We start from the raw sequence: 19814 nt of genomic DNA, 5'->3' as shown, positions 1-19814 counted from the left end.
ACCCTATCTAACCCTCTGATTATTTTATACGTTTCAATTAAGTCAACTTTCAACCTTGTTCTCTCTAATGAAAACAGCCTCAAGTCCCTCAACGTTTCCTCATAAGACCTTCCCTCCATACCAGGCAACATCCTAGTAAATCTCCTCTGCACCCTTTCCAAAGCTTCCACATTCTTCTTATAATGCGGTGACCAGAACTGTACACAATACTCCAAGTGCGGCCGCACCAGAGTTTTGTACAGCTTCACCATAACCTCTTGGTTCCCGAACTCGATCCCTCTATTAATAAAAGCTAAAACACTGTATGCCTTCTTAACAGCCCTGTCAACCCAGGTGGCAACTTTCAAGGATCTGTGTACTTGGACACCGAGATCTCTCTGCTCATCTACACTGCTAAGAATCTTACCATTAGCCCTGTACTTTGCCTTCTGGTTACTCCTACCAAAGTGCATCACCTCACACTTGTCTGCATCAAACTCCATTTGCCACCTCTCAGCCCGGCTCTACAGCTTATCTATGTCTCTCTGCAACCTACAGCATCCTTCGTCACTATCCACAACTCCACCGACCTTAGTGTCGGCTGCAAATTTACTAACCCATCCTTCTACGCCCTCATCCAGGTCATTTATAAAAATGACAAACAGCAGTGGACCCAACACCGACCCTTGCGGTACACCACTAGTAACTGATCTCCAGGGTGAACATTTCCCATCAACTACCACCCTCTGTCTTCTCTCAGCAAGCCAATTTCCGATCCAAACTGCTACATCTCCCACAATCCCATTCCTCTGCATTTTGTACAATAGCCTATTGTGGGGAACCTTATCGAACGCCTTGCTGAAATCCATATCCAACACATCAACCAGTTTACTCTCATCTACCTGTTTGGTCACCTTCTCAAAGAACTCAATAAGGTTTGTGAGGCACGACCTTCCCTTCACAAAACCGTGCTGACTATCCCTAATCAATTTATTCTTTTCTAGATGGTAAAGTGAAGGAACCTTGGATGACAAGACATGTGGAGCACCTAGTCAAGAGGAAGGAGGAAGCTTACTTAAGGTTGAGAAGCAAGGATCAGACAGGACTCTACAGGGAAGTCAGGAAGGAACTGAAGAATGGACTTAGGTGAGCTAGAAGAGTTTATGAGAAAACCTTGCCAGGTAGGATCAAGGAAAACCCCAAGGCTTGCTATACTTACGTGAGGAACAAGAGGATATCCAGAGTGAAGGTAGGGCCAATCAGGGATAGGGGAGGGAACTTGTGCGTGGAGTCAAAGGAGGTAGGGGAGGTCCTTAATGAATACTTTGTTTCAGTATTCACCAGTGAGGGGGACTTTGGTCTTTGTGAGGACAGCATGAAACAGGCAGATATGCCTGAACCGATTGATGTTAGGAAGGAGGACCAGCGAGAAATTTTGAAAAACCTGAGGACAGATAAGTCCCCTGAGCCAGACGGGATATACCCAAGGTCTCTACGAAGAGATTGCTGCCCCAATGATGATCTTTGGATCCTCACTGTCCACTGAAGTAGTACCAGAAAATTGGAGGATGGCAAGTGTCATCCCCTTGTTCAAGAAAGGGAATAGGGATAATCCTGGAAATTACAGACCAGTCAGTCTTACTTCTGTAGTTGGCAAATTATTGGACAGGATTCTGAGAGATAGTATTTATGATTATTTGGAAAAGCACAGTTTGATTAGAAATAGTCAGCATGGCTTTGAGAGGGGCAGGTCATGCCTCACGAGCCTTATTGAATTCTTTGAGGATGTGACAAAACACATTGATGAAGGTATAGCAGTGGATGTGGTGTATATGGATTTTAAGAAGGTGTTCAAAAAGGTTCCACATGGTAGGCTCATTCAAAAAGTAAGGAGGCATGGGGTTCAGGGAAGTATGGCTGTCTCAATACAAAACTGGCTGTCCAATAGAAGGCAGAGGATGGTAGCAGATGGAAGGTATTCAGCCTGGAGTTCAGTGACCAGTGGTATTCTGCAGGGATCTGGGACCTCTGATCTTTGTGATCTTTACAAATGATTTGGATGAGGAAATGGAAGGGTGGGTTAGTAAATTTGCCGATGACACTAAGGTTGGTGGAGTTGCGGAGAGTGTGGAGGGCTGTTGCACGTTGCAATGGGACATTGACAAGTTGCAGAGCTGGGTAAAGAAGTGGTAGATGGAATTTAACCCAGAAAAGTGTGAAGTGATTCATTACGGAAGGTTGAATTTGAATGCAGAATACAGAGTTAATGGCAGGATTCTCGGCAGTGTGGAGGAACAGGGGAATCTTGGGTCCATATCTACAGATCCCTCAAAGTCGTGAGTTGTTGGGGTTATAAAGAAGGCTTATGGTGTGTTGGCTTTCATTGGCAGGGGAATTGAGTTTAAGAGCTGTGAGGTTATGCTGCAGTCTATAAAACTCTGGTTAGACCACACTTGGAATATTGTGTTCAGTTCTGGTCACCTTATCATAGGAAAGATGTGGAAGCTTTACAGAGGGTGCAGAGGAGATTTACCGAGATGCCACCTGGACTGGAGAGCTAATGAGGAAAGGTTGAGGGAGCTGGGGCTTTTTTCATTAGAGCGAAGAAGGAATGATATGACTTGATAGAGGTTTACAAGATGATGAGAGGCATAGATTGACTGGATAGTCGGAGACTTTTTCCCAGGACGGAAATGCCTATTGTGAGGGGGCATAATTTTAAGGTGATTGGAGAAGGGTATGGGGAGATGTCAGAGGTAGGTTCTTCACACAGAGAGTGGTGGCATGTGGAGTGCGCTGCCGGCAGTGGTTGTGGAGTCAAATATTTTAGAGACATTTAAGAGACTCTTGGGTAGTCACATGGAGGATAGTCAAATGTAGGGTATGCAGGGTAGATTGATCTCAGTAGGATAATAGGTTAGGAAAATATCGTGGGCCAAAGAGCTTGTACTGTGCTGTACTGTTCTAAGTACTATGTATTACAGCAATGTATCAGCATATATAGAGGATTGGGCAGCTAACAGGAAGCAAAAAGTAGGGATAAATCAGTACTTTTCTGGTTGGTGATCAGTGAGTAGTGGTGTGCCTCTAGGATTGGTGATGGGAATGCAAATGTTTACAACTTATATGGATGATTTGGAGTTGGAGGCCATGTGTAGTGTATCGAAGTTTGCGATTGGCATTAAGAGGAGTGGCACAGCCAAGTGTGCAGAAGACTCTGAAGATTTGCAGAGAGATATGGACAGTTTTAGTTGAGTGGACAAAGGTCTGGCAGATGGAGTACAATGTTGATAAATGTGAAGTCATCCATTTGGTAGGAATAACAGAAAAAGGAACACTAAAAAATTGCAGCATGCTGCTTTACAGAGGAATCTGTAAGATCCCTCCTCATTTTTCTAAATTCTAATGAGGATAATTCCTGTCTACTTACTCTCCTCATAAGCCAACAACCTCATCTCTGTAATCAATCTAGTGAGTCTCCTGTGGACTCTAGGTATCCTTGTGCATGAATCGCAGAATGTTGGTTTGCAGGTATAACAGGTAATTAAGAAGACAAATGGAATGTTGTCCTTCATTGCTAGAGAGATTAAGTTTCAAAGCAAGGAGGTTATGTTGTAGCTGTATAGGGTGCTGGTGAGACCACATTTGGAGTATGTCATGCAGTTTTGGTCTCCTTACTTGAGAAAGGATGAATTGGCACTGAAGGGGGTGCACAGGAGACTCATTAGATTGATTACAGAGATGAGGCTGTTGGCTTATGAGGAGAGTAAGTAGGCCGGAATTATCCCCATTAGAATTTAGAAAAATGAGGAGGGATCTTATGGAAACATTAAAAATTACGAAGGGAATAGATAGGATAGAAGTGGGAAGGTTGTTTACACCAGCAGGTGAAACTAGAACAAGAGGGCATAGCCCCAAAATTAGGGAGGCCAGATTCAGGAAGAACCTCTTCACCCATAGGGTCGTAAATCTGTGAAGTAGTTGAGATTTCCTCATTGAATGTTTTTAAAGTTAAGATAGATAATTTTTTGAACAGTAAAGGAATTAAGGGTTATGTTAAGAGGGTGGGTAAGTGGAACTGAGGCCATGTAAAGATTAGCCATGATCTTATTGAATGGTGGAGCCGGCTTGAAGGGCCAGAAGGCCTCCTCCTGCTCTTGGCTCTTATGTTCTTATGGTGTCCTGCAAGGGTCTACGTTAGGATCTTCTTGTCTCACTGTATTCAATAACAACTGTGATGATAGAATAAAAAGCCAAATATCTAAATTTTCTGGTGGCCAATATGGGCAGTATTGTAAACAATGTAAAGGGCAGCATAACATTAAAAAGGTCAGTTTAATGAGGAGAGGTGAATTTCAACATACGCAAATGAAAGGTCATCCACTTTAGAAGGAGAAAAGACATAATGGTAACTTTTATAGAATGAAAAGCTAGAAACAATGGCTATCCAAAAAGACACAGATAATTGTAGTATCAGGAACAGATATGGAAAATAATCAAAACAGATAATTGAGAGATCCCTTTATGTCCAGAGGTCTGGATCACAAGTCATACCTTAAAATCACAAAGTCCTGCTTACAGCCCTGTTGTAATATTGTGAACTGTTTTGGATCTGAAATCCAAGAATTAAAATCTCAGAGAAAGATTCACAGGCTCAGGTTGTATCTCTTTGAATAGAGAAAATTGAGGAGCTATTTGGTCAAAATTTAAGATATTAAGGGAACATAGTCATCTGCAAATTTACTAACCATATCTTCAACATTCACATCCAAATCATTTACATAAATTACGAAAAGCAGTGGACCTAGCACCAGTGGTTAGAACTTTTCTACGAATGACAATTGCTAGAAAAACAGTATTTTTAAATCTGAGATAATGGGAACTGCAGATGCTGGAGAATCCAAGATAATAAAATGTGAGGCTGGATGAACACAGCAGGACAAGCAGCATCTCAGGAGCACAAAAGCTGACGTTTCGGGCCGAGACCCTTCATCAGAGAGGGGGATGGGGTGAGGGTTCTGGAATAAATAGGGAGAGAGGGGGAGGCGGACCGAAGATGGAGAGAAAAGAAGATAGGTGGAGAGGAGAGTATAGGTGGGGAGGTAGGGAGGGGATAGGTCAGTCCAGGGAAGACGGACAGGTCAAGGAGGTGGGATGAGGTTAGTAGGTAGGAGATGGAGGTGCGGCTTGGGGTGGGAGGAAGGGATGGGTGAGAAGAAGAACAGGTTAGGGAGGCAGAGACAGGTTGGACTGGTTTTGGGATGCAGTGGGTGGAGGGGAAGAGCTGGGCTGGTTTTGGGATGTGGTGGGGGAAGGGGAGATTTTGAAGCTGGTAAAGTCCACATTGATACCATTGGGCTGCAGGGTTCCCAAACGGAATATGAGTTGCTGTTCCTGCAACCTTCGGGTGGCAACATTGTGGCACTGCAGCAGGCCCATGATGGACATATCATCTAAAGAATGGGAGGGGGAGTGGAAATGGTTTGCGACTGGGAGGTGCAGTTGTTTATTGTGAACCGAGTGGAGGTGTTCTGTAAAGCGGTCCCCAAGCCTCCACTTGGTTTCCCCAATGTAAAGGAAGCCACACTGGGTACAATGGATGCAGTATACCACATTGGCAGATGTGCACGTGAACCTCTGCTTAATATGGAAAGTCATCTTGGGGCCTGGGGTGAGGGGTGAGGGAGGAGTTGTGGGGGCAAGTGTAGCATTTCCTGCAGTTGCAGGGGAAGGTGCTGGGTGTGGTGGGGTTGGAGGGCAGTGTGGAGCGAACAAGGGAGTCATGGAGAGAGTGGTCTCTCCGGAAAGCAGACAAGGGTGGGAATGGAAAAATGTCTTGGGTGGTGGGGTCGGATTGTAGACGGCGGAAGTGTCGGAGGATGATGCGTCGTATCCGGAGGTTGGTGGGGTGGTGTGTGAGAATGAGGGGGATCCTCTTTGGGCGGTTGTGGCGGGGGTGGGGTGTGAGGGATGTGTTGCGGGAAATGCGGGAGACGCGGTCAAGGGCGTTCTCGACCACTGTGGGGGGAAAGTTGTGGTCCTTGAAGAACTTGGACATCTGGGATGTGCGGGAGTGGAATGCCTCATCGTGGGAGCAGATACGGCGGAGGCGGAGGAATTGGGAATAGGGGATGGAATTTTTGCAGGAGGGTGGGTGGGAGGAGGTGTATTCTAGGTAGCTGTGGGAGTCGGTGGGCTTGAAATGGACAACAGTTACAAGCTGGTTGCCTGAGATGGAGACTGAGAGGTTCAGGAAGGTGAGGGATGTGCTGGAGATGGCCCAGGTGAACTGAAGGATGGGGTGGAAGGTGTTGGTGAAGTGGATGAACTGTTCGAGCTCCTCTGGGGAGCAAGAGGCAGCGCCGATGCAGTCATCAATGTAACGGAGGAAGAGGTGGGGTTTGGGGCCTGTGTAGGTGTGGAAGAGGGACTGTTCCATGTAACCTACAAAGAGGCAGGCATAGCTGGGGCCCATGCGGGTGCCCATGGCCTTTGTCTGTAGGAAGCGGGAGGAATCAAATGAGAAGTTGTTGAGGGTGAGGACGAGTTCGGCTAGGCGGATGAGGGTGTCGGTGGAGGGGGACTGGTCTGCCCTGCGGGACAGGAAGAAGCGGAGGGCCTTGAGGCCATCTGCATGCGGAATACAGGTGTATAGGGACTGGACGTCCATGGTGAAAATGAGGTGTTGGGGGCCAGGGAATTGTAAGTCCTGGAGGAGGTGGAAGGCATGGGTGGTGTCACGGACGTAGGTAGGGAGTTTCTGGACCAAAGGGGAGAAAATGGATTCTAGATGGGTGGAGATGAGTTCGGTTTCCGCCATTCATGACCTCATCACCTCAGGGGACCTCCCACCCACAGCCTCCAACCTCATTGTTCCCCAACCCCGCACGGCCCGTTTCCATCTCCTTCCCAAAATCCACAAACCTGCCTGCCCTGGTCGACCCATTGTCTCAGCCTGTTCCTGCCGCACCGATCTCATCCCCTCCCTACCTCCCCACCTATACTCTCCTCTCCACCTATCTTCTTTTCTCTCCATCTTCGGTCCGCCTCCCCCTCTCTCCCTATTTATTCCAGAACCCTCTCCCCATCCCCCTCTCTGATGAAGGGTCCAGGCCCGAAATGTCAGCTTTTGTGCTCCTGAGATGCTGCTGGGCCTGCTGTGTTCATCCAGCCTCACATTTCATTATTTTAAATCTGAGATTGTGTTTGTTCTATATCTCTTCAAACTGATCAGTCACGTGCAGTCACATGCAGCTCAATTACAATCTTGTTCAATGGTGGAACAAGCTTGAGGGGGCTAAATATGCACCTCTGTAAACTTGTGTCACATGGTACAAAAACCTACACAGCAATGGTTCCCAACAAAACTGGGTCTGTGTTTATCTACATCCTCCATGTGTGATCTTGTGTAACTTGGCGTTAATTTTGTCTGATAGTTATTGAATTATTTACTGTCATTAAAACCCTAGGAGTATTTTACTACATTAAACCTGTTACATAAATGCAAGTGTTGCCTTAATCAGGGATGTATTTTAATTGGATTTTACTTATTTTAATTATATTTAAACTCAAGTGTGGGTGATTTGTTGCCTTCGTTAGAGGCACAGTTTTAATTAGATTTTACTTATTTTAATTACTTTTAAAGCCAGTATGGGGATTTGCTACAAATCAACTAGAAGGATCTGGAACCACATAACCAGTTGTGGGTTATGCTTAAGGAAAACATGGCAGCTTTCACCAAATGATATTTTTGTTACCCATTCTGGTAACCCAGCTGCAAACAAGTTGAATGACATAAGTAAATTATGTCGTTAACTACAATATGCCCAAATCTCATTAATCATTTACTTCCATCCATCACGCCCTTCTTAAAAATTAACCTCAAACCAAAAAGCTGGCTTTGCCCTCATTTTCCAAATACACATATGTTTCAACTGCTGCTACTCTGTTCAGTAATTTCTAAACATTGTTGCCAAATCCTAGCAGAACAGGCAACAAAGTCATTTTTCTGGATTTTTAATTGTATTTTTTTTAATCCTTTTGAGACATGTAATGAGATGCTTTTAATATTTTCATATTGTGTAAGCATGAATTGCATCAAAAATATCCTTTGCCTGATGCACATAAATGAGGATTAAAATGTATCTATTGCAACCTATTTAAGATTCAAGATAGCATATTACCGGTTAGATGCATTATTTCCTCGGGGTCAGATTGTTTGTATTGATTATGCTCACTTATGTCCAAATATTTATTTAGGATAAATAATAGTGCAACAGGTCATTCAGCCCAATCAATCTATAACAACACTTAGTTATACATTGTTGGATTGAGGGTAGATGGGTGGGGGGCATGGGAATCACAGGACTAATCTTCAGGGAGCCACTATGGACTGCAATGGCCTCCTTCTGTGCTATAATGATCCCATGACTGTTTATCTTTTCTTATCTGATGGTATCACCATGACTCTCTATTCCCTACTCTCTCATTTGTTCATTCAGGTTCCTTTAAAAGGCATCTCCAGTGTTTGTTTCGATCATTTCCTTTGGTAGCAAAGTCACATTCCCATCACAGTCTTAATAAAGCAGTTTCTGAATTCTCCAGAGTTTCTTAGTAACTACTTTATTTTGATGGGCACTAGTTATAATCGTCCACAGAAAAGGAAACATTATCTCTGTACCCACACTATCAAAACCTTTCACAATTTTGAACACCTTCACTTGGTTACACCTCAACATTCTCTCTTCAGGAGAAAAGAAACCCAATCTGCTCACCCTTTTCTGTTATGTATACCACACATTTCTGGTGTCATCCTTGTAATTTTTTTCTATGCCCATTCCAGTTTTTGTAAATCTATTTTGTCATACTGCAACTGTAACTGCATACAAGATTCCAAGTACAGCCTAAGAGCGCTCAACATATACATAAGAACATAGGAACTAGGAGCAGGAGTGGGCCATTGGCCCTTTGAGCCAGCATCTGGTGGCTGATCTTTTCATGGCCTCAGTTCCACTTATCCACCGTCTCTCCATAACCCTTAATTCCTTTACTATTCAAGTAGTTATCTATCTTAGCTTTAAAAACATTCAATGAGGAAATCTCAACTACCTCACTGGGCAAAGAATTCCACAGATTCACAATCCATTGGGTGAAGAAGTTCCTCCTCAATTCAGTCCTGAATCTGACCCCGTAGTTTTGAGGCTAGGTCCTCTTGTGCTAGTTTCACGTCCCAGTGGAAACAACCTCCCTTGCTTCTATCCTATCTATTCTCTTCGTAAGTTTATGTTTCCATAAGATCCCCCCTCATTTTTCTAAATTCTAATGAATATAATCCCAGTCAACTCAGCCTCTCCCCATAAGCCAACCCTCTCAACTTTGTCATCAACCAAGTGAATCTCCTGTGCATACCCTCCAGTGCCAGTACATCCTTTCTCAAGTAAGCAGTACTCCAGGTGGGGCCTCACCAGCGCCCAATACAGCTGTAACATAATCTCCCCAATATGAAACTCAATCCCTCTAGCAATGAAGGACAAAATTCCATTTGCCTTCCTAATTACCTGTTGTACCTGCAAACCCACCTTTTGTGATTCATGCGCAAGGACACCCAGGTCCCCCTGCATAGCAGCATGTTTCAATTTCTTTTACTGTTCAAATAATAATCCTTTTTATTGTTATTCCTACCAAAACAGATGATTTCACATTTATCAACAATGTAGTCCATCTGCCAGACCTTTGTCCACTGAACTTAAACTATCCATATCCTTTTGCAAACTTTCACAGACCTCTGTACACTTTGCTCTACTAGTCATCTCAGTGTCATCCAAAAACTTTGACATAGTACACCTGGTCCCCAACTCCAAAGCATCAATGTAAACAATTGTGTTCACGGCACTGATCAAAAAACACACCACTAGTCACTGTTTGCCAACCAGAAAAGCACTCATTTATCGCCACTCTTTGCTTCCTGTTAGTTCATATCTCTTTAAAATAGTTTCCCTACTTTACAAATATCCTTTTGGAAATAAAGTGCTGAATTTTCAAAAACTTTAATATATCATGCGTGCTTTGAAAGATTTGCATGTTATTTTGCATTATTTGTTTCATGTCTGTTATAATACAAAATAAAGGACCAGGAGACACAGGTCTGGATAAGAAATGTACAGGGAATCTGAAGAAGAACTTTTTTACACAATATTGGGTAAAAACCTGGCCCTCACTGACTATGGAAGGAACGGAAGTTGAAATAATTATCACAAAATAAAATTGCAAAAGCACTTGGAAAGAATCTCTTGCAGAACTCTAGATTGAGGGTGGATGGGGGAGGGGTCATGGGAATGACAGGACTGCTCTGCAGGGAGCCACCATAGTTTGAAAGGACGATATCCTTTACTAGAACAGATGTAAGATTTATCTAAACAATTGGGGGTAGAGAAACAGGAAGCTGAAAGAACACAGCAGGCCAGGCAGCATCTGGAAGAAAGGAGCAGTCAATGTTTCATTTATTATTCTTCTTTAGGGCTGGATGTGGGGGTAGGGTGACCTGCAGATAAAGGTGGAGGGGAGGGAGGAAAGGGGTGGAGGTGGAATGGTGGTGACAGGTGGACACTGGTGGTAGGTATAATCTGTTTGGTCGATGGGAGGGATGAATCCACTTGGTGGCTGGAAGGGAGGGTTAGAAGGTGGAATGGAAGTGGAGCCAGAAGATGGCTGGGAAGGTTACTTGAAACTGGAGAGTTCAACGTTGAATCCTCCAGGCTGTATGCTGCCCAGGCAGAAGATAAAGGTGTTGTTCTTCAACGTACTGAAGGCGGACTGTTCAACATAACTATCAAACAGGCAGGCATAACTGGGGCCCATGCGAATGCCCATGGAAACCCCCTGGATTTGGAAAAAGTAGGAAGAATTGAAAGAAAAGTTACTGAGGATGAGGACTAGTTCGGCGAGGCAGTGGAAGGAATTGGTTGGGGGGGGCGCTACTGGATGGATCTGTTGGAGACGATAAAAACTGATGGCCTTTAGGACGTTCTTGTGGGGTATGGACATGTGCAGGTTTCAGTGGCTTGGTCTTCAACTTATGCACAGCAAGCTCTCTCAAGCCCTAGGCCCCTGCGACTGAGCTCCAATGTATCCCTCCTATCTGGACAACTGGAAGCAGCTACAAGTTTTCTTCCAAGTGACTTGGAAATGTTTTATCATTCCTTCACTGCTGAATCAGAAGAAATTAGTGAGCAATGAGAGAAAGCCATTTAGATATGTAGATTTTGCAAGTACCTTTCTGGGCGGTTACAATCCCCCAGAGGACTTGCTTTTCAAAGTTCATTATTTCCTAACAATATCTGATTTTAATCTTCTCTTCTGATCAGGCAGAAATAACACCTGTCAAAGACTGGCAGGATTTTCTCCAAATCTACAATGGCTTCGTAAACTTTTTAAGAACCTATCTTAATCAAAGATCACTACCGGGTGTTGTTGTGACTTTCCTACCAGCCAAATGAGATGCAAAAGATAAGGTTCATTTACATGAGAAGGCTGCCCCACAACTGGCTGAAGTATAATTAATTGAGGATGTGAGTCAAGGCAAGTAATATCAATTTGGATTATCTGCATTACAGCTGTTCTTAATAACACTGATAGTCTTCTCAAACAACATGAGACTGCAGCTTGCAATTTCCTGCCTTTTTCCCTCTCAGGTACACAGTGTAAGTTTGTATTACAAAAGATCTTACATAAATAATATTATTTTTCTGATAACCTTCATGGCTTACTGAATCTTTGGAAAGGTTTCATTACTGATCACTTTCAGATGATTTTGAAAACACTGGTCTAGATTGGTATTTGTTGTATTTCCATTCTAATGGTTCTGAGCTACAAACACGTCCTTTGAATTTTTTTTCAGCAATGTACACCACTAAATTCTCAGAAATACTTCAATTCTGACATCATAGAAGGGAGCTATTCAATATATCAAGTTTACTCCAGTTCTTTTGAAAAGCTTTTAAATTCATCCCATTCCCCAGCTCTTTCTCTACACACATGCAACTATATTTTCCTCAAGCATATTCTGAAATTTCTTTTGTAAGTATTTATTGAAACTTTCAGCATTAATCCATGAGGCAGCATATTCCAAATCTGAACCTCTTGCTGGGTATAAACATTTACTCATGTTGCCACTGGTTCTTTAGTTAATCATCTTTGCTGTGATCCTGTTATGGACTATTAATATTTAAAGATTAATGTTTAAAGAAGGAATTTGAATATCCAGAAATTAACTGACGGTGCCACGGATAAGATATCACTGTTATATATGTTATCTTATATGTTATATAACAAGGAATTAAACCAGTCAACTGCCACCGATGACATTATAGCTCATGCTATAAAACCATTTCAAGTTTTTATTTCCCCACACCCCTTCAAAAGTTCTCTTACAAAATCTTGAAAATTCATTCATTTTATTTAGGACCAATCCAAACATTATGCCACAACCCCCTGCAATATCCTTTAGTTCTCCACAGTATTCCATCTATATATTGAGATACAGATTGCATGGGAATGATTCCATTAGCTCTGGGCTGAGTGACTCTCTAACTTTCTTGAAATACCTTATGAATATGGTTAGTGCAGCTCCTTGGGCATCCACAGGCTGTCCTTCCTCAGTCAGCAGACCCTAGCATCTGTACCACCCTTTCCAAGTCAATTTATGAAAAGACTGCTTTGTCACAAATCTCCATTAGGAGCACTGTAGTTTTCTCCCACCTACCTGTTGTCTATGCTGTATATTCTGAAGCAAGCCTCCCAGCTGCACTTGTCTCACCAAATCACAAATGAAACGTTTGCTTCTGTCAGCAAACACACAGGTAAATTAAACAAAAGAAAGAGTTCTAATCAAGCTCGATCCTGAATCACAATTTCTGGCAAGCTGGCAAGCTTTGGGAAGATACAAACAGAAATGCAATCAAATTATTTTGCCTGCAATTCAACACTTCCATTCTGCAACCTGCATCAATAATTTATGTTGCCAATGAAACTGTATTGTTGTTTCTCTTGTATCCCTAACTCCATTATAAGCTTAGAGATGGACCATTCATTGTTCAAACTTTTCACCATCAACCTTGATCTTAGAACACAAACAAATGCTTCCTTTTCATTGTATTCAATTTGGGCTTCCTTATTCAGGGTACCTTCACTGTTTCTCAATCAGATACCTTTTTTTAAAACAGTTAAAACTTTAATTCCTAAAACAAAATGTTCTAAAATTAATGAGTTATGAACTAGTTGTTCACAGCACCTTAAGTAAGAGCCCTCTGACTGCTGACCCTTCAGTCATTGGAAACAACTTCAGTATTCATTCTATCTAGATTTTGTGATTTCTAAATAAAACTTGTGAGCGCTTTAATGATTTTAAACATCTCTGTTTGAAGAAGTGCAATTTGAAATTCAAAAACTATCATCATTTGTCATAAAAACCCATCGGCTTCAGTCCTGCCCTTTGGAAAAGAAATTTGCTTTCCCCAGTTGCACCCGAACATAGTGGCAGTAGCGGAGCAGGCAGCATGTGGGCTCCTGTGCCTGCGCTTGTCCTCTTTGTCTGCAATTTTTTCTTTTACCTTTTGTTTCTCAAAATTACCGGATAAAGAGACTTCTTCAGCAGGAGATATCTTCAATGGGCCCTGGAGCAGCAGCAGCAGTAGCATGGCTACAGAGTCGGACTGTTGGTCAGCTCGTGAAGCCTGGAGCGGGACTCTCACTTTCACATGCAGTGTGCCTATGGTGTCAGCACGGCATGGGCTGGGAAGCCCAGAGTGGGACATTCTCAGCGGCATGGCATGGGCTGCGAAGCAAGACTCTGGTGACAGTACACTGTAGCAGTGGGGAAGGAAATATTGGGCTCTCTTTAAGTTATCATATTTTATTTTATTCCAAGTTAATGTTGGTAACACCTATGTACGGCGGCAGTATACACTTCTCACTCTATTTTATATTGAATACACGTGACAATAAAGGATATTCTATTATATTACTTGGTCTGGCCTGTCTGTGATTCCAGGCCCAGATAGACATGGCTGAGTCTTAAGTGATACAGCTTAAGTGAGCTACTTTTTCTCAATGGGTATTACGAATGGGCAATAAATGCTGCCCATGAAAAATCTTGTTTTAAAAAACTCAATCAATTTAGTCCTATATAATATGCTTTCAGTGATTCCATACTGGCTATTGTTTATTATTCCATACCTGTTCAATGATACCTGGAAAGGTTACAATAGGAACTTCTGGTTACCAACTTCACCATAAACACTAACAAGTAAAAGAAAATTAAATTTTCTGTTTAAACTGTCACATTACTGCTTTTTGGAAAAAAACTGAAGTGTGCATGAACTTAACATGCAATTGTTTCAAAATGAATGTAAACTGATGTCAAACAGAATATACATTAAGATCAATGGTTAAAAAGGCATTTTAAATAACCACTGAGCTGCATTGCCAGTCACTACAGAGCCAAATAGAAGCCAGGCTTACACAGACTATGTTGTTACATGCTGATCGCTGGCCTATCCAAGAATTTATAACAGCGCCTTGCAGAAATACACCTCCATGGTATTGCAAGAAGCAGAAAGGAATCTTTTGCGTCTACGGAGAAAAGGTATTTTTACGTTTTATCTGCAGTGATTTCTACAGTATGGTTAAAATGATGATAGTAGATGGGTGAATTACCATGACAGCACTATTTCATCAATGGTGATGCAGAACAGAAATCCAGGTACTAAAACCAGATAAAATATATAAACCAGATATATAAAATATAAAAACCAGAAATTTCTGCAATGCAGATACAAATTGAATAGGGTGAAATCACAGGGCAAGGACTACACAAATATTTAGAATGCTCAGTACATATGAGGTCTTAACATATTTGGAAACCTTCCAAGCCATCTCCTTACTTAAAACCTTTTGAACAGATCACAAATAATAAAAAAGTGTTTACATATTTAGAAAGGAGCACAACTCAAGTAACAATCTACAGCATTTTTGTTCAATCATAAGTCATTGTTGTTGGACTGTAACATTACTGCAAAGCTCTGCGTCTTTCTGTCCTCTATTCTCAGAAACTAGAGGAAGTAAGGGCACTCCATGAATCTTGTCACTTTGAGTTGTGTCAAAGTCCTACAGATGTGTAAGTAATTCAAATTCAGCACCTACATCACAAGTCTGATCAAAAATTCAGCTTGTCGATGTGGCCTTAAAGATCTATTCCTAGAGAAAACAATTGTATGGAATGGGATAGATTATTGTTTATCTGCATTATGTGGGTGGAATGCTGAAGGTAAAACCTGATAGGGAGGATCACACCAGAGAATGATTTTTTTGCATTGAAATTAAAGGAAAATTCAACAAGTTCTGTAAGGAGTATGCAATCCTCCCTTTTCTCTGTGTGCTTCATTAAGGTGATGTTTAATTTTCAGGCTGTAAAAAATTAAACCCTATTCCAATATGTTGGAACAGGCTAACTCCTGGTTATGTTTAATATTCACAGAAGTTAACTGGCTGAAATTTTGGTGCTTATAAGAACATCAATAGCATATTGAATTTCTGCTCAGTTTTAATTGACCATGTAGCAAAATTTTTAAAATAAATCCAACCTTATCCACAAGAATAACGTACTGTTTCTTAAAATTTTACAAAGGGGTTTAAATTCCTAATAAAAGACTAGAGGCTCTATATTCCAAATTTGTGTAGTCTCTACAATGAAAGAATTAGTGGGGCCACTTTTTGACTTCCATCTAAAGTTAGCATGAAATTGATAGAATGGCTTTGCCAGCATTAGAGGTTCCCCAAATGACTTCCACTTCATTTCTGCTAAACGTTATCAGTGAACTGACATGGCAGACTGAGCTCCTTAATGAAACTTGCCAGTTGTAGGAGACCTACAACACTGAACCAATCAACAGGTCAAGTTTAGAATGGGCACAATCCCAAAGAATGTCCTTGCACATGTTTATGTGAAATCAGGAAAAGTTGTTCCGTTCTTCCTGGTCCACAAAAGGAAATTAAACTGCCCTTGTCATGTGACACTCATGGTTCCTTCAGATATCATCCATTCAGGTCAATCAACAGTTGGTACTTTTGAATCTGAAAATGACAAACCGAGTCCCACCACAGATATCAGACTCTGATTTGCAAATTTAAGCATTCTAATTATTGGCAGGGAAACTTGAGCATAAATGAGATGACAGAAGTGCCACATTCCCATTCAAATGTCAACTACTGACCACATTTCTTAGTTACAAAACTGGCAGATGACAGTTTAAAATGTTCTCATGGTGGCAGATTGGTTCCTACTGTTTTTGAACTGCAGTGTATGTATATTAAATTTAATGTTACCTTTAGGCATGAAGCAAGACAATTTATTTTTATTTGATTAAGCTTGCTTAATTATACTGCTAATGGCACATATTCACGGGTGATAGCATAATTAGTAATAGGATTCAGGAAAATTTACCTCATTAAGTACCTTTAGCACTTTGTTGAGTACGAGAATTGAAAGCAAGAATTAAATGCGTCTAAGAACCCAATGAAGTTATCAAGGTGACAAATTTCACCAGTTTTTGATTATTTCCCTCCCCCACTCGTACCCTTAATCTCATTTTAATTCAAAGTCCACTTCAGAAATTTTCTTAAAATATACAAAAAGGTAATAAACAAATTTTGAGTTTTTGCTCAATGTAACATTGAGTAAGAGACAGAGGTAGACTTGTCAATTCCAGACACTGCAGGCAAACAATCTATTTAGAAGTAAGAGTAAGCCGTCCCTTGAGCTTAATAAAAAGTGAAAGAACCGTGGATGCTGTAAATCAGGAACAAAACCAGAACTGAGTTCTGAGGAAGAGTCCCAAAACGTTAACTCCGATATTTTTCTTCACAGACGCTGCCAGGCCCTTTGAGCTTTTCCAGCAACTTCTGTTATTGCATCCCTTGAGCTTGTTTTGCCACTGGATGAGAGCATGACGGAATGGTCTCATACTCTCAAACCATTTGGCTTTTTTGTTAGTCAAGAATTTAGTTTTGTTTTTAAAATATTCAATGACTCAGTTTCACTGCTGTCTGGGGAAGAGAACTCCAGAGACTCATGACTTTCCAAAAGTTAAAACTTTCTCCTCATCTCCATCTTCAATGTGAGATCTCATATTTTTAAAATGTACCACCAAACTATAGTCTCTTCCACAAGGGAAAAAGTCCTTTCAGCAACCATCCTGTCAAGTCCCCTCAAAATCTTTTTTATTGCAATACGGTCACCTCTCATTCATCTAAATTCCACAAGACACTGTGAGCCTTCAGCAGATGAGAACTGTATTCAACAACAATCTGCAACCTGATGGTCCAACATCTGCCATGCTTCCACTAGCATTAGGCATGAGATGAGAGATCAGCCCCGGTTTAATGATGAGTGCAGGATGGAATGCCAGGAGCAGCATCAGCCTACATTGAAATGAGGTGTCGACAACACAGGACTTATTGCATGCCAAACAACAGACGCAGCATGAAACAGACAAAGTTAACTAAGCCCACAAGCAAATAGCTCAAATCTAAGGTCTGCTGTCCTGTCCAGTTCATTTATGAATGGGGTTGGGAAATTAAACAATGAGCAGGAGGAGGAGACTCCAGATTATCCCTAATTGCACCAATGGTAGAGCCCAGCACATTGATGCAAAGGATGAAGCTGATGCATTTGGAATGATCACGACCCAGAAGTACCAAGTGGTTGATCCATCTTGCCTTCTCCTGTTGTCCAATGTGGAAACTTGCCCAGGAATGTCTTGTGCACAAAACACAGGAGACAAAACACCTGGTCAATCACTGCTTTATCAGAGTATTCTCTGTCGTAGGCAAAGTGATGAAAGGAGTCATTAATAATTATATCAAGTGGCACTTGATTAACAATGACTTGATGAGTGATGCTCAGTTTGGGTTATACCAGAGATACTCATCCCTTGACCTCATCAAAGTCATAGTCCAAGCAACTGCTAAAAGAGCTGAACTCCAGAGGGGAGGTTGACTGCCCTTGGCATAAGGGCAGTATTTGTCTGCATATGATATCAAGGAGCCCTAGCAAAATGGGAGCCAATGGGAACCTCAGGAGAAAAAAATCCTCATTTGGTTGGAGATATAATGGGACGTAGCGATTTTGTTGTGGTTGCTGGAAATCAACAATCTAATTTCCAGGATATCTCTGTAGGAGTCTATCATGGTACTGTCCTAGGCCCAAACATCTTCAGTTGCTTCATCAATGGCCTTCCTTCCATCACGAGGTCAGAAGTGGGGATGTTTGCTGATGACTGCAGAATGTTCAGCACCATTTACAGCTCCTCAGATACTGAAGCAGCTCATTGTTTTATGCAGCTAGACCTGAATAATATCAGTTTAGTTGCTCAGTGGTTAGCTCCCTCACAGCACCAGGGACCTGGGTTCAACTCCATCCCAGGTGACTGTCTGGGTGGAATTTTCACATTGTCCGTGTTTGCATGAGTTTGTTCCGGTTCTCTCCCACAGTCCAAAGATTTGCAGAAAAGGTGGATTGGCCATGCCTAGATTGCCATAGTGTCCAGTGATGTGCAGGCTAGGTGGATAGAGTCCTGAAAGCTGCAGGGTCCCCAAGTGGAAAATTAGATGCTGTTCTTCCAGCTGGCTCAGAGCTTCACTGGAAAACTACAACAGGCCCAAGACAGAAATGTTGGCTAAGGTTTCTCATCTTCTATTTGGGGACCCTACAGCTTTCTGGACTGTATCAAGTTCAACAACAGTTTTGAGGAAGGGTCACCAGACTCAAAACGTTAATTCTGAGTTTTTCCTTCACAGTTGCTTCCAGTCCTGCTGAGCTTTTCCAGCAACTTTGTTTTTGTCCGTGATTTACAGCATCCGCACTTCTTTCAGTTTTTATTCAACATTTTTAGAAACTGAACATCTTCCTCTATGTCCTTTATCCACCTCCACACCGGAGTTCCTGTCATGGCATGGGCTGCTTTCAGCATAGCCAGCCCATTTTTACCTGTTTCCAGTCCGTATTATCAGCTGTATTTTCTCCCTGGCTCACCATCATCTGTCCCTGAAAAATGGTCACTGGATTCAAAACATTAACTCTGCTTTCTCTCTTCAGATGCTGCCAGACCTGAGTTTTTCTAACAATTCCTGGGTTTAATGGTTTATATTTCCAGCATCTGTAGTTGTTAGTTTTTTTTGTTATTAAATGTGCATTTGATTTGTATGTAAATCTCCCTTCACTCACCTGATTTGCAACAGCTCAGCAAAAGCTTCACTACCAGCCAAGACGTAACTGATTCCAATTGAAATACTGCAGAAAAATACGCATAAAGTAAATAATTTCCTGTAAGTATTTTGTTCAGTAATCAAACAAAGGATCATTGTGATTTTAAGGTACCATAAGGTTTCAAACTTTGCAAACAAATATTTCACAGGTTACCACCTTCAAAATGCTCACCATTCCTGTTTGAAAGACTGTGAGGGTTGTTTTCCCAGTTGAATGCGTCAAGTATTTGAAGCCACAGCACAGGATTTATAAACGCAAGATAGTCACCTAGACAAACTCCTTGGAAAGCATTATCCATCCATTAACCAAAAGCAGGATTTCAGGTTACAGAAGAAAGCCACATGGGACCTGAAGGAACACTTCCTGGTGAGTCAGCTACATTTGTGGGAAAGGGACTACAAATGGAGAGTAGACCAAAGCAAAGCTGGTTTAAAGTTCTTTACAGAACTAAAGGAGACTTTAAATAAAAGCACCTTTCTCGTCTTATTTTCTCTTGCCTCCAATATGGCCAAGA

The 19814-nt window shown here is 41.8% G+C and overlaps 1 protein-coding gene across 4 annotated transcripts in view; it reads right to left on the bottom strand.

The window, feature by feature from the left end:
* si:ch211-51h4.2 (uncharacterized) overlaps positions 1-19814 on the bottom strand; it is a 299094-nt gene that overhangs the window by 185178 nt on the left and 94102 nt on the right. For 3 of the 4 annotated variants that reach the window (XM_048542917.2, XM_048542919.2, XM_059651092.1), the window contains one exon: positions 19259-19324. The exons of the other annotated variant lie outside the window; for it this stretch is intronic. In XM_048542917.2, coding sequence (XP_048398874.1) covers positions 19259-19324 — 66 coding nt within the window. The remainder of the gene's footprint in view (positions 1-19258; positions 19325-19814) is intronic. 4 annotated transcript variants of the gene reach the window in all.

This window comes from Stegostoma tigrinum, chromosome 14, assembly GCF_030684315.1.
Source record: "Stegostoma tigrinum isolate sSteTig4 chromosome 14, sSteTig4.hap1, whole genome shotgun sequence".
Classification (NCBI taxonomy): domain Eukaryota; kingdom Metazoa; phylum Chordata; class Chondrichthyes; order Orectolobiformes; family Stegostomatidae; genus Stegostoma; species Stegostoma tigrinum.
This window is presented reverse-complemented; position numbering and strand designations above follow the sequence as displayed.